The following is a 19,630-nucleotide window of genomic DNA, read 5'->3' on the forward strand; positions in this document are numbered from 1 at the left end:
GAGGATGATTAGTAGTTAAACAGAGCAGGACAAGTTGCTGAAGTGAGAGGGGGAGTTGGGGGGATGAAGAACTCCCAGTGGAAGGCCTTGGCCTAAACTTAACATTCAGTGTGCAAAGTCAATGCGGCCAGACACAAGTCTGAAACCCGCTCCCAGCAAAGACCGTATTGTTAACGTGATATTATACTGGGTGACTGATTATAGCCCACCCAGCGGGACATCTGTCTGCCAGTTGGGCTGGTATTGAGCGGGGACAGGGAACGCATTGGACACCGAGTTCAATGGGTACCCAGTGGGAAGTGGTGTGGGGAGGGGGTTTAAAATGGAAGTGGCAGCTCCCTGACAGCTGCCAGGAATTGTGGGGATGGCTGAGGGAGTTGTCTACAACTATTATAATAACTTTCCTGTTGTCCAGCAATGGCGTAGGCACTTGCGGTAATGGAAGGTGGGAGGGCAAGTCAGATGGGCACTCTGTGCCCCATTTCCCCGATGAGTGTCTGGGAGTCCTGGTGGAGGAGGTCAGTGCCAGGTGGTACATCCATGCCCAGGGATGGCAATAGAAGGCGCTCCTCTTGACCAAAAAAGCCTGGTCATTGGTCACTGCTGAGATCAGTGGGCACAATGTAGTGCACCGCAGGTGGCTTCAGTGTCATAAGAAGTTCATGTCTGGATGGCAAGGGTAAGTGCAGAGGTGGCATGAACCTGTGTGGAGAGGTGCAGTCAGATGCCTGTTCCTCTGTGGACTCAGGGGTCTGAGTGTGTATGCCAACTGGTGCTGAAACCCCCCCTGCCAAGGCTAGAATGTCAACATAATAGGCTTCAGTGTATTGGCGGGAAGGTGTGCCATTGAAATGCACAGATGATAGGGGGAGGGTGGATCGGAAATGGATCTTCAGGGAGACGGAACTCCAAAGCAAGCTTTCTATTGTTCCCTGTCAGGAGAAGACAAACCGCAACGTGGCAGAGTGCCACCGAACCAGCGAGGGAGTCCCAAATCTGCTTGAGTTAACCAAGCATGAAAATGCTGCACTGGAGTTGAAATGCCACTGGCGATCTTGCTCCTCCGGCCATGCTGAAGCGGGGTTCCCCAGAGCAGGTAAGCGTGCAGGTCTCAGCTGAGTGTGCTGTGGGTACAGGAAACACTACGTGCTCCTCTCATCAGCAAGTGAGCTCTCTCAACCCAGAGTGCCCACTGAAGCTCCAATACAGGTGTCACCATGCAGCATATCTCCATTGTCCATCAGGCCACCCAGCCAGCAGAGTGACGCTAATGATTGAATTTAGCGATGGTGTCCTTTCCTTCCTCACATAGGAGCCATAGGTGACCCTGAGGGCACCCCATGAACCTCCCAAGAAGACATAACTCCTGCACCAGCATCGCACCATTCCTCGGAACCAGGCACCCGTGCAAAATACCCACCCAATGGTGGGCATTGGATTGTCAGCTTCGTGGGTAATGTGCAGTGGTGGGCACGCATCACACTTGCGTGAAAAACTGGCAGAGCAGAGAGGTCCCAGGGCGCCAACAGTGGACGCAGCACCTGAAGACACAAGTTGAAGGCACCTTGAACACACGAGGAGTGTGTCATAGATGTCATTATTTGTTAATGTTGATGTTTGTGTTGGGATGAAGATTTTGTATATTCTTTTTCTGTTCATGTGAAGTAACATAAACATTTTCTTTAACGGGCTGAGTTGTCTGGGTGCTTTGAATAGGTGCTGGATTCTGCACAGACTTGTAACTGTATGAGGTTGTATGCTGCTGTTGTTCTGGGTTCAGCCCTCATTTAATGTTTGCAGAGGAGATAGTGCCATTGGCTCGAGTAAGTGTCTATGGCTTGGATGCCCAGCTAAAGGTTTGCACTATCAAAGCATTCTGGATGTCTCTGCCCCCTGAGTGCTCCTGTCATCCACCTTGATGTCTTCACCCTGCAATCCCAAGGCTCTTCCTCTGACCCATTACTAGAGTCATTCTCCCTGGCCTGTGGAGCTGCCTCGCTTTCCTCAGCCTCCACTGGGGCCCTTTTGCCAGAACCAGGTTGTGCAAGCAATGACTATGAGGGAGACATGATTTGGAGGATACTGCAGCGCTCCCCTGGATCAGTCGCATCTTCAGCACCCGATGGTCCTGTCCACCACTACCCCTGTGGAGGCATGACTCCTGTTGAATCCCTCCTCAGCCTCAGTTCTTGGATGATGGAATATCTTCAAAGGATAGTCCTTGTCACCAAGGGAGGCATCTGTCCAATTGTGCAGGATCCACGAGCAGCCTTGGAACCAGTGAATGCCTCAAGATGTAAGCATCATGTGAGCTGCCAGGGTAATGGGCACAGCCTTGAAGAATTTGATGATCTGAACATTCATTGAGTGGAACTCGTTTCTGTTTACAAAAGCTCTGGGCTCTCCTGCGAGCGCCTTGATGGCCACAGCAGTGCCTTCTATTACACCTTGGATGTGGGGAAACCAGCCATCGCTGGAAAGCCTTGTGCTCTCTCTGCCTGGCTGGCCTCATCTGTCCGGTGGTGGATGAATGTACAGATGTGTTTAAAGATGGCAGCAGTTACCATCTTGACACGACTGTGTGCAGCTGATTGACAGAGACAGCACAGATCCCCCACTGAGCCCTGGAAAGAACCAGAGGTGTAGAAATTGAGGGCAACCGTGACCTTCAAAGTCACCAGCATGAGGTGTCTGCCACGCAGTTAGAGGTGTTTTTGGAACCAATCTTAACACATATTGCTGTCACTGTGTCCCTGGAGAGGCGAGCCCCCTGTGGCAATGGACATGAGACATGTAAATATAATTGGAGCGCTGCCTGGAGACTCAAGCCAGTCGGTAGTGGCCTCTTTGGCATTCCCTCCCACCTTGGCATCCCTGCTGGCCCTGTATCATCTGAGCCCGTGCCTCTCCTCTTAAAGGTCTTGCCTTGGGATGCTACCTGTGCTTACCTGGCCTATTCTCCCTCCTGGCCTCCTCTTCCTCTTCAGAGGAGGTGCCACCAGCAGAATACACTATCCCCAGTGGACCAGATACAGAGGACCACAGTGCCTTGTACATGAGGGATCACTGTGCTCCAATCCTCAGGTTAACCGTCCAGGGAAGATGAGGAACCATCCAGAGGAGATAGGGCGGCACGGTAGCACAGTGGTTAGCACTGCTGCTTCACAGTGCCAGGGACTCGGGTTCAATTCCTGGCTCGGGTCACTGTCTGTGTGGAGTTTGCACATTCTCCCTGTGTCTGCGTGGGTTTCCTCCGGGTGCTCCGGTTTCCTCCCGCATTCTGAAAGATGTGCTGGTTAGGTGCATTGACCTGAACAGGTGCCAGAATGTGGCGACTAGGGGAATTTCACAGTAACTTAATTGCAGTGTTAATGTAAACCTTACTTGTGACTAATAAATAAATAGGTCCTGGAATGCTGAAAGGCAGGTTTGAAAAGCTAAAGGATTGCTAAGAAACTCAGAGACAACTCTATACTTCAACAATGACTAGTTTACAATGACAAAGTGTTGCTGCTCCACCCTTGAATGAAGAAATGCAAAAGAACGTGATTAGCGCCCAATGGTTTTGACGAGCTGAAAATTGTACAGATAGTGTGAAATCCCTGTCTATTGGCTTGTCGATGACCTTAGTTGGCCCTTTAATTGTCAGCGGGCATTCATCCGATTCGCACCCACACCCCGCCAGCCTCAGAATTGTGTGCGCAATGATCAATTGACAAGGTTTTACATTTGGCCAGGTTGATGGTGCGTCCTATCCTCAATTGTAAAATTCTGGCCCATATCTGCTCAGGGTGTTCAGGGACCAATTCGCCGACACGGATCTCAATGACAAACAGTGGGTCAGACTTCTCCACTTGTCCGGGGCTATCCTTTCCCATCTACTGCAGTCACAAGCACCATCTCAGAGCAGGGCCAGAATGGCATTGACAGTGGCTGTGAATGTGACTATGGCCCCCAAACCTTTCAGCAGTTGCCTCCTTCCAACTGAAGCAGACAATATTTGAAACATCTCCCAGTTTGCTGTCCAATGTTGCTTAAGGGAGGTCACTGTGCCCCAATGGAGTTGAATACACATTTCATTCTCTATTGTCAGACAGACAAAAGCAGGCAGTGTGAGAAGGTGGCTTCCTGAGGATTCCTTATGCTACAGGGTGCCATTGGCTTCAAACTCATCACTTTGCGGGTGCCTCTGAAATGTAGCACAACTGACAAGTACTCCATTCCCTCAACATCTAGCTGCTGTGGGATCATATACAAGGTAACAATATCCAGGATCCTGACCTCCTGTGGATCAATGACATCTCTCATCTCCAGATGTACCAAGACTTCCAATGCTGCATCAGAAAATCTTGGAGCCCCTCTCCGCTATTTTCCGCCATTATTGAGTGTTCCTCATGCCAAAAACACTTTTAGAATGACATCCAGCACCTTTCAGAATGCACCTCCCCTTTGAAGTAGCACAGGCAAGCTTTAACATACTAGTTCCCACGATTTTGAACCCTCTGCTCAGGCGGGCAGCCGTTCTTTAACATGCACTGGCACTGGCTGCACCCTCCAGTAATTTCAACTGACAGGCAGTAATCAGCTTGCGATGGAACTAACAGACATGGAGTTACACGGACCCGTTTTCAAGACCAATCCAATTTCACAGCCATTTTACCTAATTTGCCATTTTCTATTCAACGCTTCAAAAGAGTGCTCTGCTAACAAATGTCTTTAATAGGTGCTGCTTACTTGTAGTTAAGTGCTTTCTCAGTTGAACTCCTCTGAGGTGTGGCTGTGCATCTTTAACCTCAGCCCCAAGCAACACCACAGCTGGAGGAGGAACTGTAATGCAGGCAGAATTTTCCTCCAATTTTCCTGCAATCAACTTACAATAAAAAAAAAATGGAATGACCTTTTTCAAAATGACAGTTTATTTTCTGAAAATTGTAGCTTCCAGGAATATAATCTGTTGTATTTTTAACAGCAGGGGGAAACTCTTTCCAAGCAGTAATGCAAAACACAGGTTAGTAGTTTTGACTGGGCAGATCCAGTTTGCTGTTCTCTTAAGTTGACTTGTCAGTAGTAAAAGTCCTCCCCAGAGTGTTGCTAACCCTGCTCAAAATTAAATTTTAGAATTTTGGCAGCCTCTTTTCTGTGTGAAACCATGAAATAAATAGTTAATGACGATGCAATCATAGCATCATGGAATCCCTACAGTGCAGAAGGAGGCCATTCGGCCCATCGAGTCTGCACTGACCCTCCAACAGAGCATCTTACCCAGGCCTTATCCGCATTACTCCATGTATTTACCCCACTGATCCCCCTAACTTACATATCACTCACCTGATGAAGAAGTAGCACTCCAAAAGCTCATGAATCCAAATAAACCTCTTGGACTTTAACCTGGTGTTGTGAGACTTCTTACTGTACATATCTTGAGACACTAAGGGGTAATTTAGCCTGGCAAATCCACCTAACCTGCACGTCTTTGGAGTGTGAGAGGAAACTGGAGCACCCGGAGAAAACCCATGCAGACACGGGGAGAACGTGCAAACCCCACACAGACAGTCACCCAAGGTCAGAATTGAACCTGGGTCCCTATTGTATAAAGGATTCACATGGAGTTTAAAACAAAATGTAACATCCACTTTTAAGAAAATCTGCATTTGTCATCTGTGAGATACAGTCTTGGTAAAATGGGATGTAATGATCTGGAAACTATCCAAAGAAGATTAATAGATCTCAAATTCTTGTACAAACATCAATTTGACCCTTGTTATAATTCAGGTCAGAAATTCCAAAGTGCTTTATGAAGTCCGCCTGGATCGTAAGTTTTGTAATTTGAGTTTGGCTAAGAGTGAGCAAGAGATATTTCACTTCAGGTATGATTCAAATGACCTATTAAGGACCTTTTATCAAATAAAGCTTATTTAAGTAAACAGTTAACACGTATAGAAAGAAAATTAGCAATAGCTTTTACCAATTACACCAAGAAAAAAGCAATCATGATATTGTACAACCCTTGAATATAGGCAACGTCCCAATCAAAAAAATATCCTATAAATAAAACCCTTTCTACAGGTTTATCACGGAAACTACAAATGCTCACGTGATACTGGAATTTAGTCCTTTGGTTGAATGCTGCAGTTCTCTTGAGGCGCACACAGATAAGCTTGGAGTCAGAACAGCTTCCCAGAACACCAGCGAGAGAGACTCTAGTCAAGCCAACCGCCAACAGCAGATTTTCTACTGCAGGAAGACTGGGAACCTTGCTTCCAGCTAACAGCAGAATTTCCAAAACCAGGGAGAGAGAGAAGCATTGCTTCCCAGCTTGATGTCCACCCCCTTCTAAACTGAAACTAAAAATGAATTCTTAGATTTTTTTCTGGGGAGGAACCACCTGATTTTGACTTGTCAATCAATCTTCCACTTCACAATGCAAGGTCATAAAAGATCCCAGAGAAGAAAATAATAAAACCTCATTTAAGCCATTGAAGTAGCAATAAAAGGACTTCTACCAGATGACCCGGCAACAATGAAACCAAAACAACTTAAAGCTGCAGAGAACATCATTAAAACAAAACATTTCTTAAAGGTTCTATCCCTTTAGTACAGATCTGTTCCATTTTTAATTAAAAGCCTTCACCGACTTCCTTAATCTTGCATCAGGATGGCTGAACTAACCATCAACTCAGATGTGAATGGGTATCAAGGTGAACTAAATGTATTTTGATAACTGGAGAAATGTAAATTTTTAATAATGCTGTTACCAGTTGTTTGATTTCCATGGATGTATTGGTTTTTATACAAAGAGTAATGCTCACTCTTCAAGCATTTTGAATGAATATTCTCATAATTCCACTCTCCCAAGCAAACATTTTTCTTTTAATTTTGATTCCAAATTTCTCACCTCTTCCTGTGTCTGGTTTAACAGTTGAATCACTTTCAGCTTCACTTTTCATTGTGTGTGTGTGTGTGTGTGTAATTGACTGGTGATTGGACCTAGCAAAGTTGATGTCTTGGCCAACATTTCCAATTTAACCAGTGCCTTCAAAAACAGATTAACTGACCAGTCACCTCACTGCTGGTTGGAGAAAGTTGCCAGGACAGAAGGAGCTGATGCTTTGTCACATAATGATAGTCGACGCTCTTCAAAAAGCAATTTCATTTCGTCAAATGCTTAGAAGTAATTTGCTTTACATGATAGGCTAGGATTTATTGTAAAAATGAAATAACTATGAGGCTAACAGGTAGTTACGCACGAACTAGACAGCTACTTTGGGCAAAGGCACTCGGTTAAACATGAAAATCTAGAAGTTGCTGTCCGAGATAGACCACTCCTCCATAAACAATTAAAAACGACACTTTATCCCCAGCTCCCCATCCCAATGTATTGGACAGCAGGAATTTCCAAAGCTTTAATCATAGATACAGGGTAAACTCACTATAGAAAGTGAGGACATGCCCACATTTAGCCTGAGTACTTCTTTTAACAGTGCGTTCAGTCTTAATTACTGCCAAGCTACCTCTCTTGGGCTGAAGATTAATTTTATCAGCGTGGGGTCTCAATCCAGCAGATTTAAACATTTGCTGATCTTAAAAATGTACTTCTGCCTTTTTTTTTATCTCTCATCCTCTCTCTTAATCCAACCTTACTTTCCCTTTAAATTTAGCTTCCTTGCCTGATTTGTCATTGAGTTAAATATTCCATCACTTCCTGGATCAGACTCTGCATCTTCCAATAGCTATGCTTAAATCTGATTAGTTAAAGACACACAATTGCCCTGTTCATCCAAGTCATAGAGGCCATGTTAGAGTTACTCGCCACAGGATTCCCACCCTCTGACCTGCTCTTGTAGCGCAATATTAAATGGCTTGTCTGGGTGAATTTTGGTCAATGGTAACTCCCAAGTGTTGATCGTGGGGGATTCAGCAACGGTAATGCCATTGAATGTCAATGGGCGATATTTAGATTCTCTTTAATTGGAGATGGTTGTTGCCTGGCACTTGTGTTGCGTGAATGTTACTTGCCACTTTCAGCCCAAGTCTGGATATTGTCCAGATCTTGCTACATTTGGACACGGACTGTTTCAGTATCTGAGGAGTTGTGAATAGTGCTGAACATTGTGTGATCATCAACAAATATCTCCATTTCTGACCTTATGAGGTAAGGAAAGTCATTGATGAAGATGGTTGAGTCCAGGACATTACCCTGAGGAACTCCTGTTGTGATGTCCTGGAACTGAGATAGTTGTCCTCTAACAACCACCATCCTTTGTGCCAGGTTTGACTCCAACCAGTGGAGAGATTCACCCTGATTCACACTGGCTCCAGTATTGCTAGAACTCCTTGGTACCATACTCGATTAAATACTGCCTTGATGTCAAGGGCCATCACTCTCACTTTACCTCTTGAGTTCAGGATATGGATGGGAAGAAAAAAAATGAAAATACCCTGTACTGCAAATCTTGAATAAAAATCACCTCCACTCTTGAGTTCAACTTTTGCCTATTTTTGGACCAAGGTTGTAATGAGGTCAGGAGCTAGTGGTCTTAGTAGAACTTAAACTGATAATGAGTGCGTGGTTATGACCGAGTATCACTTGAAAGCACTGCTGATGGCTTCTTCCGGCACTGCTGATGATTGAGAGTAGACTGATGGACCGGTATTCGACCAGGTTGGATTTGCCCTGCTTTTTGTGGATTTTCCAGATTGTCAGGGAGATGCCAGCATTGTTGCTGTACTGGAACAGCTTTGTTAGGGGCATACCAGTTCTGGAACACAGGTTTGCAGTAATATTGCTGAAATAATATCAGCTTTTTCAGTTCAATACCTTCAGCCATTTCTTGATATCATGTGGAGTGAATCGAATTGGCTGAAGGCTGGTATCTGTGATACTGGGAAACTCCAGGGGAGGCAGAAATGGATCATCCACTCAGCACTTCTGACTGAAAACTGTGCAAGTGCTTCAGCTTTATATTTTGCATTGATGTGCTGGACTCCCCCATCATTAAGGAGCTAATTGTGGAACCTCCTCCTCCTGTTAGTTGTTTAATTGTCCATCACCATTCACGACTGGATGTGGCAGGATCGCAGAGCTTAGATCTGATCCATTGGTTATGGCAGCGCTTAGCTCTGCTATCGCTTGCTGCTTTTGCTATTTGGCTTGCAGGTAGTCCTGCTCTCGAATGAAAAAAAGACTTGCATTGATATTGTACCTTTCACAACCGCAGGAAATCTCAAAGTGCTTTACTGCCAATGAAGCACTTTGGAAGTGGAGTCACTGGTCTAATGAGGGAGCAGCAACACAAAGCAAACTCTCATAAACAGCAATGTGATAACAGCCAGATAATCTGTTTTAGTGATGGTGATTGAGAGCCAACTATTGGCAGGTATAACAGGGAACATTGTGTACCCCGCGCTTCATCAACAAAGTATTGTTATAACCCATGCTAAGGGTTTTATGAAGTCAGCTTAGACCATAGGTTTTGCACTTCGAATTTGGCATGGGTGATAATATGATGTTTCATTCCAGGTATGATTCAAGTGACCCACTATGAAGCTTTTATCAAACAAAGTTTCTTTAAGATCACAGTTAACAAGAAAAATTAGCATAACTTTTACCAAGTACAAAATAAACAACCCTGATATTGTATGAACCTTAACAGCTAAATATACTGTTCCAAATCAAACAGCTCCCACAAACATACACCCCATTCTAAGCTTAGCACAGAAAGCAAGTATGCTCATGGGATGCTGGGCTTTGCAACACCTGCTGTGAATTGGTCCTTTGAAATGTTGGATTACAACTGAGACTTCCCAGCCGCGGAACTTGTAGCACACCTTGAGGGACAGAGACACTCTTTGTCTCTAGCTTCGAGTGACACTTCACAGGCGGCAGAATTTTCACTCCAGAGAGAGACAGAGAGAACACTGCTTTCAGTCTATAGCCCAACAGTTTCTGCCCAAAATGAAACCAAAACCTTTGGACTTTTCCTGTGTAAAAAATAACTGTCCCAAGGTACCACCTGACCTGTCAATCAGGTTCCACCCAACAATTCCACAAGGGTCATAAAACCCCAGGACACTGCAGGTTAAAAATAAACAAGATGCCCATTATATTGCTTCAGCAACAATTAAACAACACCAGCTCAGACACCACAGCAACAATAAAACATCGGGGCCTGTTTGAAAAAACTTCAGAGAAACATGATTAAAATACGTTTCTTAAAGGCTCCATATCGTCACAGTACCCTGAGATTTATTGTGCCCTCCTGAAAGAGCACATGGATCTCAGTTTAGTGCTCAAAAGCCTGAACCTGAAGATCTCTTTGGCATCCTTCTCTATTTTGAAGATATGTCTGCGATCCAACTAAAAATATCCAAACACCTCACTAATTGTTTCTAAATGTACAAGTTGAATAGTACTTCAAAGTAGTAATTCAGAATTCTGTATCATAAACACAAAACAGTATAGTGCACAGACCTGAGCACAAATATCACTCACAAAACAAATGAGCAGAGATTTTGCAGTCAGCATCTTCATTCTGCCAGCGCTGGCTCCCAACAGTCTGCCATCCCATTGATAGTCATTTTTAAAATCTGGCAATTGTATCTGCACGCTTGATTAGCTCCTTGACAGACTATTTTCCTCGGAATATCTAGATTTGTCTGCTGTGTTGTGATGGATGACAGAAACTCCGCTTCCCAACCAAGTCCTTCAGATCTGTGCGCACAACTAAAGTTAAACGTGAATGTCACCTCCAGTCTTTACATTAATTAAATAAAAGATCAGTTTAAACCATTTAAACCTGGTTTAACCATTTGTGTGCAAGCAGCCATGATTGGAAATCTCAGAATCATAGAATCCCTACAGGACAGAAGGTGGCCATTTAACCCATCGAGCCTGCATTGACAACAATCCCACCCAGGCCCTATCTCCACAATTCTACTTATTCATCCTGCTAATCCCCCTGACACTTAGGGACAATTTAACATAGCCAATCCACCTAACCCGCAGATCTTTGGAGTGTGGGAGGAGACTGGAGCACCTGGAGGAAACCTATGCAGATACAGGGAGAACATGCAAACCCCACACAGTCACCCAAGGCCGGAATTGAACCTGGGTCCCTGGCGCTGTGAGGCAGCAGTGCTAACCACTGTGCCACCGTGCCAAAGAACAAAAGTATAACTTCGTAACCACCTCAAACAATTCAAATCATGAGAAATATTCATTGGTGGAAGATGGGAATGTAGTGAATTGAGAAACTGAGTGAAGCTGATAGGCTGTGGGTCAATGTTATGCAAACTGTCTATTTCTGCTCATTTGAATTGGGGCTGGGATGTTATCCCATTTCCGTGACTGGTTGTGATACAAGGATGTAAATCATTGGAATAATTGGAACAGTTTGATCAAACTGATTATATGGTGTTTCATTATAAATCTTAGTTGTCCCATGCCATCACCTGCAATCAAAGAGGTTTCTGTAAAGTCGAACTCATCTGTCCTTCCCAGCTGTAATATGGGCCATACATATGCCAGTACTGTGACTGGGGCATCATTACCCTCATCCACAAGCAAAGGGGGAAAGGGAAGAAATTAGAAATTGGCGACCCATTTCACTATTGAACATGGACTATAAAATTCTACCCAAGGTCATTGCCAACCGGGTCAAGTCTGCTCTGGGGTCAGTGATCCATCCTGATCAAACCTGTGCTGTACCCAGCAGAAAGATCTCTGATAGCCTTGCGCTACTCAGGGATATGATCACCTACGTGCAGGACAGGCAGGTGGATACCTGCCTCATCAGACTAGACCAGGAGAAGGCGTTTGACAGAATATCGCACAGCTACATGATGGATGTGCTCTCCAAAATGGGCTTTGGGGAGGGAATCCGCAATTGGATCCAACTGCTCTACACAGACATCAGTAGCGCAGTTTCAATCAATGGGTGGAAATCAGATAGAACATAGAACATAGAACAGTACAGCACAGTACAGGCCCTTCAGCCCACGATGTTGTGCTGATAAGTTTCAGGTCAGGTCTGGAGTCAGGCAGGACTGCCCTCTCTCCTCCGTCCTTTTTGTGTATTGCATTGAACCCTTTGCCGAGGCCCTCAGAAGGGACCCAGGCATCAAAGGGGTTACAATCCCAGGCAGCGGAGGCACGCAGGTCAAAGCCTCCCTGTACATAGATGACTTGGCTGTCTTCTGCTCGGACCCCTCATCTGTTCGCAGGCTCCTCCAAGTGTGTGAACAGTTCGAGCTGGCCTCGGGAGCCAAAGTCAACCGGGGCAAGAGCGAGGCCATGTTCTTTGACAGATCCTTTCTCCCCTTCACCATCAGGCCAGGCTACCTTAAGGTGCTGGGGATATGGTTTGGAGCGACAGGGGCATGCGCCAAAAACTGGGAAGAGCGCATCGCCAAAGCGAGGCACAAAATTGGGCTTGTGGGAGCAACGCTCCCTCTCTATCACCGGAAAAAACCTGGTCATCTGGTGCGAGGTACTGTCCGTGTTGTTGTAGGTGGCGCAGGTGTGGCCAATCCCCAAGTCCTGCGCAGCAGCAGTGACCCAGGCCATCTTCAAATTTATCTGGAGATCAAAGATGGATCGTGTCCAGAGGGAGGCGATGCACAAATCTCTAGATAACGGAGGGAAAAACGTTCCCAACGCCGCCCTCATCCTGATGGCCACCTTTGTGTGCGGCTGCATCAAGCTGTGTGTAGATCCTCGGTACGCTAACAGCAAGTGCCACCTTTTGAGGTTCTACCTGTCCCAAGTGTTGCGGAGGATGGGTCTGGCCACATTGCCGCGGAACGCTCCAAGTAGTTGGACCGTACTGCAGCACCTGTCCTTCATGGAGAAATGTTTTCGGAAACACACCTTTGACTACATGGCAATCAAGCAGTGGTCAGCATGTAATGTCCTTGAGGCCCTGAGAGAAAAGGAGATGCAGGATCCTGTCGGATGGTTCCCTGAGCGGACTGTCAATGTCATTTGGCAGAATGCCTCATCACCAGAACTCACAAACAAACACCAAGACCTGGCTTGGCTGGTGGTGAGAAGGGCACTTCCCGTCAGATCCTTTATGCACGCTCGAGGTCTCAACATCACCGCACGCTGCCCTCGAAGCGGCTGCAGGGCTGATGAGACGGTGGCACACCTCCTTGTGGAATGTGCCTTTGCAAAGAAGGTCTGGAGTGAGATGCAGTGGTATTTGTCGCGGTTCGTCCCGAGCAGCTCGGTGACGCAGGACTCTGTGCTCTACGGGCTGTTTCCGGGGACGCACACCGAGACAAATATCAACTGCTGCTGGAGGGTCATCAACTCGGTGAAGGACGCACTTTGGTCCGCCCGAAACTTGCTGATCTTCCAGTTGAAAGATATGTCCTCGACCGAGTGTTGCAGACTGGCACATTCCAAGGTCCAGGACTACGTGCTGAGGGACGCGCTCAAGCTTGGGGCAGCCGCTGCATAGGCACAATGGGGAAAGGCCACTGTGTAAGGCCTTTCAACCGAGGCAGACCGAGGGCCCGGTAACCGTAGAACACCCTCGGCCTGCGTAACTGTGTGCTAATCTGGAAAACAAAAAGCACACAGTAAAATATGATGTATGTATATAGTTTCAAATACTGAAATGTAATGAATGTAATGTCGTGTAAATAAGCATCGTTTTGTACTGTAAAAATGACTGGTTTTTTTGCACTGTTTGTAATTATTGGATATGTCGTTTTGCAGTGGCTTATTTGAGAGTTTTTTTTAATGAACAAAGTATATTTTTGAAATAAAAAAAAAATTTGCATTCCAAAAAATCGCTTCTCGTCCTTTTGGCTAAGATCAAGTGTAGTGTCGACATGCTGTGTTTGCTTGAAGTCATTAGGTTACATTTTAGCTTCATTTGAAGCAATTTTTAAAAGCGGCATCTTGGCCTTTTGGCTAAGATGCAAATGAGGTCAAGCCTTGGAGGAGGTGCAATGCCGACTCCAATCAGCTTGGATCATGTAGGTCAAGCCCAAGACAGGAGGTGAGAGCCTGTCTTGTCAGCTTGGATCGGGAATGTCTCAACTTGTTGAGACTCTGAATTGGACTTGATTTGATTGAATTGGATTAAATAAATAAAAAAATTTGCATTCCAAAAAAAGATTTGCATTCCATTCACAGCAGTGCAAAGCGGAAGCTGAGCGTTCAGCTTTATCCAAATACTTGCTGATTTAGTTCCTAACAAATCCTTAACAGCTTGTTAAGCATTGCCAATCGCGCTAAGCCAGTAGATACTATTGATCAGTGCGGTGCTTGCTTACAAGTCTGTGTTTTAAAAGAGTGTCAGGCTATGAGGGGGCACTGACCATGCATCTGGTGAAAGGTCACTGATCCGAAACCTTAACTTTGGGCGGGATTTTCCGGCCGCTCCCGCTGGTGGGCTCTTCCGGTCCTGCCGACGACGATCCCAAGGGTGTGAACAATGGGAAACCCCCATTGATAGCGGTGGGACTGGATGATCGTGCCGCTGCCCCCAGCACTGCAAACACACCGTGGGAGCGGGTGGGGCGGGGGGGGGGCGGGGGGGGGGGGGGGGGGGGGGGTTGAAAAACCCGCCATATGTTCCCCCCCCACCCCCCCCAAATAAATACTGTCAGATCTGCTGTGGATTTCTAGTATTTTCTTCATTTACTGCCAACATTTTGCTTCCTGACAACACATACATAATGCTGCTTCTGTTCCCCGTGGGACATCTGCTCCTGAGTAGGAGTCTTTACAGGAATGATGTGGCGGTCACTCAATACACAATGCTACAATGCTACAAGATTTCTGCACAATCTGAGAAAATCCAATTCTAAACGTTTTACATTTGGAAAGCATCATTTTGTTCCATTGTTCCCTGTGTCTTTTACGAAGGAAGAGAAGATATTAACAAATCCTCTTTATTTTAATCCAGGAGAATCACATATTACCAATTTTAAACGTTTCTTTGCTTTTTATTTAATGCCAAGAAATAAGGAATTAAATAAAATGACCAACCCCTCTAATAACACTGCCCAAAATGCTCCAAAGCACTTGGACGAAAAAAATCGATATTGAGTCAAAGAAGCAGAGAGCGAGAGGGATGATCACAGTGCTGGTGGATGGGATGGTTTTTAAGGTGGAGGGGGAAGCTTATCTCTCAGTTACTTTTTCTGATGGAGGCTGTCTAATGAAAACACAGGGGTCAAAAATCCACAGATACCCAACCCGATTTTGTGGGATCAGTGATTGGGCATTCCCTTTACATGGCATACATGGGCACAAACACCACTTGGTTTTCACCACTATCCTACTGCCATCCAGTCACCACCCTGGCCATTCCCTTCTCAACCCCATTTATTTTATTTCATTTCTTCTTTTCATCTCATTAATCCATTTTTATCACTTTATATTTTTATTTTTCTGCTTTCAATATCATGCTTTCCATCTTGTTTCACTCCCCCTCGACACACTAGGGCCATCTGCCACATTCCTACTTTCTGCATCTTTGTTCTGCCATTCCGATCTCTTAATGGACACTCTTAGCACAATTCCTAGTCCTCATCATCACCTATTTACATTCCTTTTGTCTATGCCGTTCCTATCAATTACAGGCCCCCCCCCCCCACCCCCCACCATCACCCTCACAGTATAAATCTCACCCTATTTTCTTTGTCTTTAGATCTAACAAAGGGTCATCCAGACTCGAAACATCGGCTCTATTCTCTCTCCGCAGATGCTGTCAGACCTGCTGAGATTTTCCAGCATTCTCTGTTTTTGATGCAAGAGCTGTATCTCCCACTCCATTCTCTTCAAAAATTTATTAGTGATCAATCTAACCCTGAGGAAGGCGATCAGATTTTTCCTACTATTGCATTTTTACTTGAAATAAGCGCACTTTAAAGCTATCGAATTTGCCCTTAAAGTTTAAATTATCTCTCACCTTGGACATTCATCCATGATTGTTGGTGTGACTGGTATTATAGAGGTTATAGAGGTTTACAGCATGGAAACAGGCCCTTCAGCCCAACTTGTCCATGCTACCCAGTTTTTACCATTAAGCTAGTTCCAATTGTCCGCGTTTGGCCTCTGTACCCATCTTACCCATGTAACTGTCTAAATGCTTTTTAAAAGACAAAATTGTACCCGCCTCTACTACTTCCTGTGCCAGCTCGTTCCAGACACTCACCACCCTCTGTGTGAAAAAATTGCTCCTCTGGATACTTCTGATGCTATGCATCTCTGGAACTGTGGCTAATATGGGTATATTGTGCGTAGCAAGGTGTCACAACCACCAGTGCAATGAATGGCCAGTTAATCTGTATTGTAGATGGTGGATGGGAGAGTGTTAGTCGGGAGAGTGGAGGAACACCTTGCCTTTTTCCCTCTGTGCATCCAGCCTTCTGACAACTAGAATTGAAGTGGCCTGCCGAGAATTCGGAGACTCCTGGTTGGCTACAATTTCCTGGCTGTGCCCGCCAGCGGCATCTTCCGGTCCCGCCGACAGCGACCACCCACCATGGATTCTTGCTGGCGGAGGGTGCAAACAATGTGAAAACCTGTTGATACTGGCACCATCATCCCACCACCAGCCAATGGTGGGCTGCCTCCGCTGTCACAAAACACAGGGGGGGGGGGGGGTCGGAAATTCCTGCCCCACTGTCACATCATGTTTGATTTGATTTGATTTATTATTGTCACATGTATTGGTATACAGTGAAAAGTATTGTTTCTTGCGCGCGAGACAGACAAAGCATACCATTCCTAGAGAAGGAAAGGAGGGAGAGTGCAGAATGTAGTGTTACAGTCATAGCTAGGGTGTAGCGAAACATCAACTTAATATATGGTAGGTACATTCAAAATTCTGATGGCAGCAAGGAAGAAGCTGTTCTCGAGTCGGTTGGTACGTGACCTCAGACTTTTGTATCTTTTTCCTGGCGGAAGAAGGTGGAAGAGAGAATGTCTGGAGTGCGTGGGGTCCTTAATTATACTAGCTGCTTTGCCGAGGCAGCGGGAAGACACAGTCAATGGATGGGAGGCTGGTTTGAGTGATGGACTGGGCTACATCCACGACCTTTTGTAGTTTCTTGCGGTCTTGGGCAGAGCAGGAGCCATACCAAGCTGTGATACTGCGGGGGTGGGGGCGTGGAACCCTGCTCACTGTTTCACCATGTTTTTTATTCAGTGTTGCAAACATCTTGGAGTGTAGTCCTGAATGAGCTGCTTCCCTCCTTCAGTAATGGAATTGGTAAGACCTCTTCAACAGTAGCTGATCAATCAGCTTTCCTGCAGAAAGGTCAGGACTGATGTGTTTTAAACTGAGTACAATTTTTCATGTGACTAATGAGGAACAAATCGTATCGACTGAATATTTTTACACCAGCTGCTCTGCCAAGCCAGGCTGCCTTTCCCTTTCCTCCTTCTGTGAAGATGAATGTCCATGGACAAAATGCAAACGTTGAATAATTAGATCATTAAGTATCAACACGTAAGGTTTTCAAGTCACACAGAAGAATAACACAGTAAAGCTAACACTCTACGATTGCTCCCTTTGCTCAGAGAAGCACAACCCAAGCACCAATTTGACGGGGGCACGTCAGCACAGCTCACCTTGCCAATGATGTTTGTAATCACACGTTCTCGACAGGGCGATCATCACAGCACAATACAGAGGAAGGATAGCGGCACACAGTCTCCAGCTCTTCCCTTGACCGATATCCGTGAAGCAGTGCAACTTCCCGGCTAAATAGAAGGTGGTAAAGCCCAGACCTGAAAAAGCAACTGGAACAAGGAAAGTTTGTTTTTCCCCAAATGATTGCCAGTTTTATATCATGCATCAGCTGTTTTTGGATCATGCAGGTTAGGCACACAGAGCGATTCTAATGAAAACCACTTTCAAAGTTCATTTATATGCCTGCGGGATGTTCCCTCTTTTCCAGACAAGGCTGGGGGGGCGGCTGCAAGTGTTAACAATGGATTTCGCCATCAATGCTGCACCACACTCAGCCTGGGGAAATTGTTAGTGGAGGGAGCAGCTGGTTATCTATTCATCTTTCTCAGATCCAGCACTTTATATTTGCTCCATAAAGCGGCAAAGGTCAAGATCTGATGAAACTCTGCTGACTGAAACACATATTGCTGCCATTTTAGAGTGACACACACACAGACGTATCTACATGCCTCTATTTAGCCCTGCTGTGAAAGTCCACTCACATGCTGTACTTTGAGACTCAAATGCAGTTTTGGAGAGACACCATCTTGTTTAGATTTGTAGCGGGTGCCAGCCTATGCTGGGCACTGGCTGAACACAATGAACAACAACAACTTACACTTATATAGTGCCTTTAACATAATAAAACTTCTGAAGGTACTTTACAGGAGCCTCATAAAGCAAGATATGACTCTAAGCTACTTAAAGAGATATTAAGTCAGATGACCAAAAGCTTGGTCAAAGAGGGATGTTTTAAGGTGTGGCTTAAAGGAGGAAAGTAAGGTAGAGAGGCGCAGGGAAGGAATTTCAGGGCTGAGGCACTGGAAGGTGATAAAACTCAGGGGTGCATAGGAAGCCATAATTAGAAGTTGCAGATACCCAGCGGGTTGGGGGACTACAGAGAGTTATGGAAGTATGGAAGGTCGGGGCTATGGAGAGGTTAGAAAATAAGGATAAGAATTTCAAAATCGCTTCATTGGGAGCCAATATGCGTCAGTGATCACAGAGATGATAGGAGAACGGGACTTACTGCGAGTTAAGGCACAGGCAGCAGTGTTTTGCACGGGTGTTGTAACAAATGTGATGTGCGATGGGATGGTGGTACGTGCAGTAATTTAATACATATATGCAGGTACTCAAGAGAATAATCGGCCAAGTCTTGGGTTACATTTCTATACCTCATCATTTCAGTTCCAGAAAAGTGTTAATAAACCCCTTTAAGGACAGGTTACCTGTTCTCACACACAACGCAGAAACAGGATATGCCAAAGGAGAACTTTGGAGAACTTTGCCCCAACAGAACCACCATACTTCAAGGCAAATCTTAAGATAAAATATTGATGTAAAAAAAATCTAGAGACGAGGATACTGTTAATATTAATGTTTATTTCTTCTCCTATGTCTATTTCATAGAACATAGAACATAGAACATTACAGCGCAGTACAGGCCCTTCGGCCCTCGATGTTGCGCCGACCAGTGAAACCAATCTAAAGTCCATCTAACCTACACTATTCCAATATCATCCATATGTTTATCCAATGCCCTTAATGTTGGCGAGTCCACTATTGCTGCAGGCAGGGCATTCCACGCCCTTACTACCCTCTGAGTGAAGAACCTACCTCTGACATCTGTCCTATATCTATCACCCCTCAATTTAAAGCTATGTCCCCTCATGCTAGCCATCACCATCCGAGGAAAAAGGCTCTCACTATCCACCCTATCTAATCCTCAGATCATCTTGTATGCCTCTATTAAGTCACCTCTTGACCTTCTTCTCTCTGACGAAAACAACCTCAAGTCCCTCAGCCTTTCCTCGTAAGACCTTCCCACCATACCAGGCAACATCCTAGTAAATATCCTCTGCACCCTTTCCAATGCTTCCACATCCTTCCTATAATGCGGCGACCAGAACTGTACGCAATACTCCAAGTGT

The 19,630-nt window shown here is 45.5% G+C and overlaps 1 protein-coding gene across 1 annotated transcript in view; it reads right to left on the bottom strand.

Moving 5' to 3' along the window:
• Nucleotides 1-19,630, bottom strand: part of plpp4 (phospholipid phosphatase 4) — a 206,401-nt gene that overhangs the window by 6,732 nt on the left and 180,039 nt on the right. Inside the window, exon 6 of the mRNA XM_078224334.1 lies at nucleotides 17,597-17,767. Within this exon, the coding sequence (XP_078080460.1) occupies nucleotides 17,597-17,767 (171 nt within the window). The remainder of the gene's footprint in view (nucleotides 1-17,596; nucleotides 17,768-19,630) is intronic.

Source organism: Mustelus asterias, chromosome 11 (genome assembly GCF_964213995.1).
Source record: "Mustelus asterias chromosome 11, sMusAst1.hap1.1, whole genome shotgun sequence".
Taxonomy (NCBI): domain Eukaryota; kingdom Metazoa; phylum Chordata; class Chondrichthyes; order Carcharhiniformes; family Triakidae; genus Mustelus; species Mustelus asterias.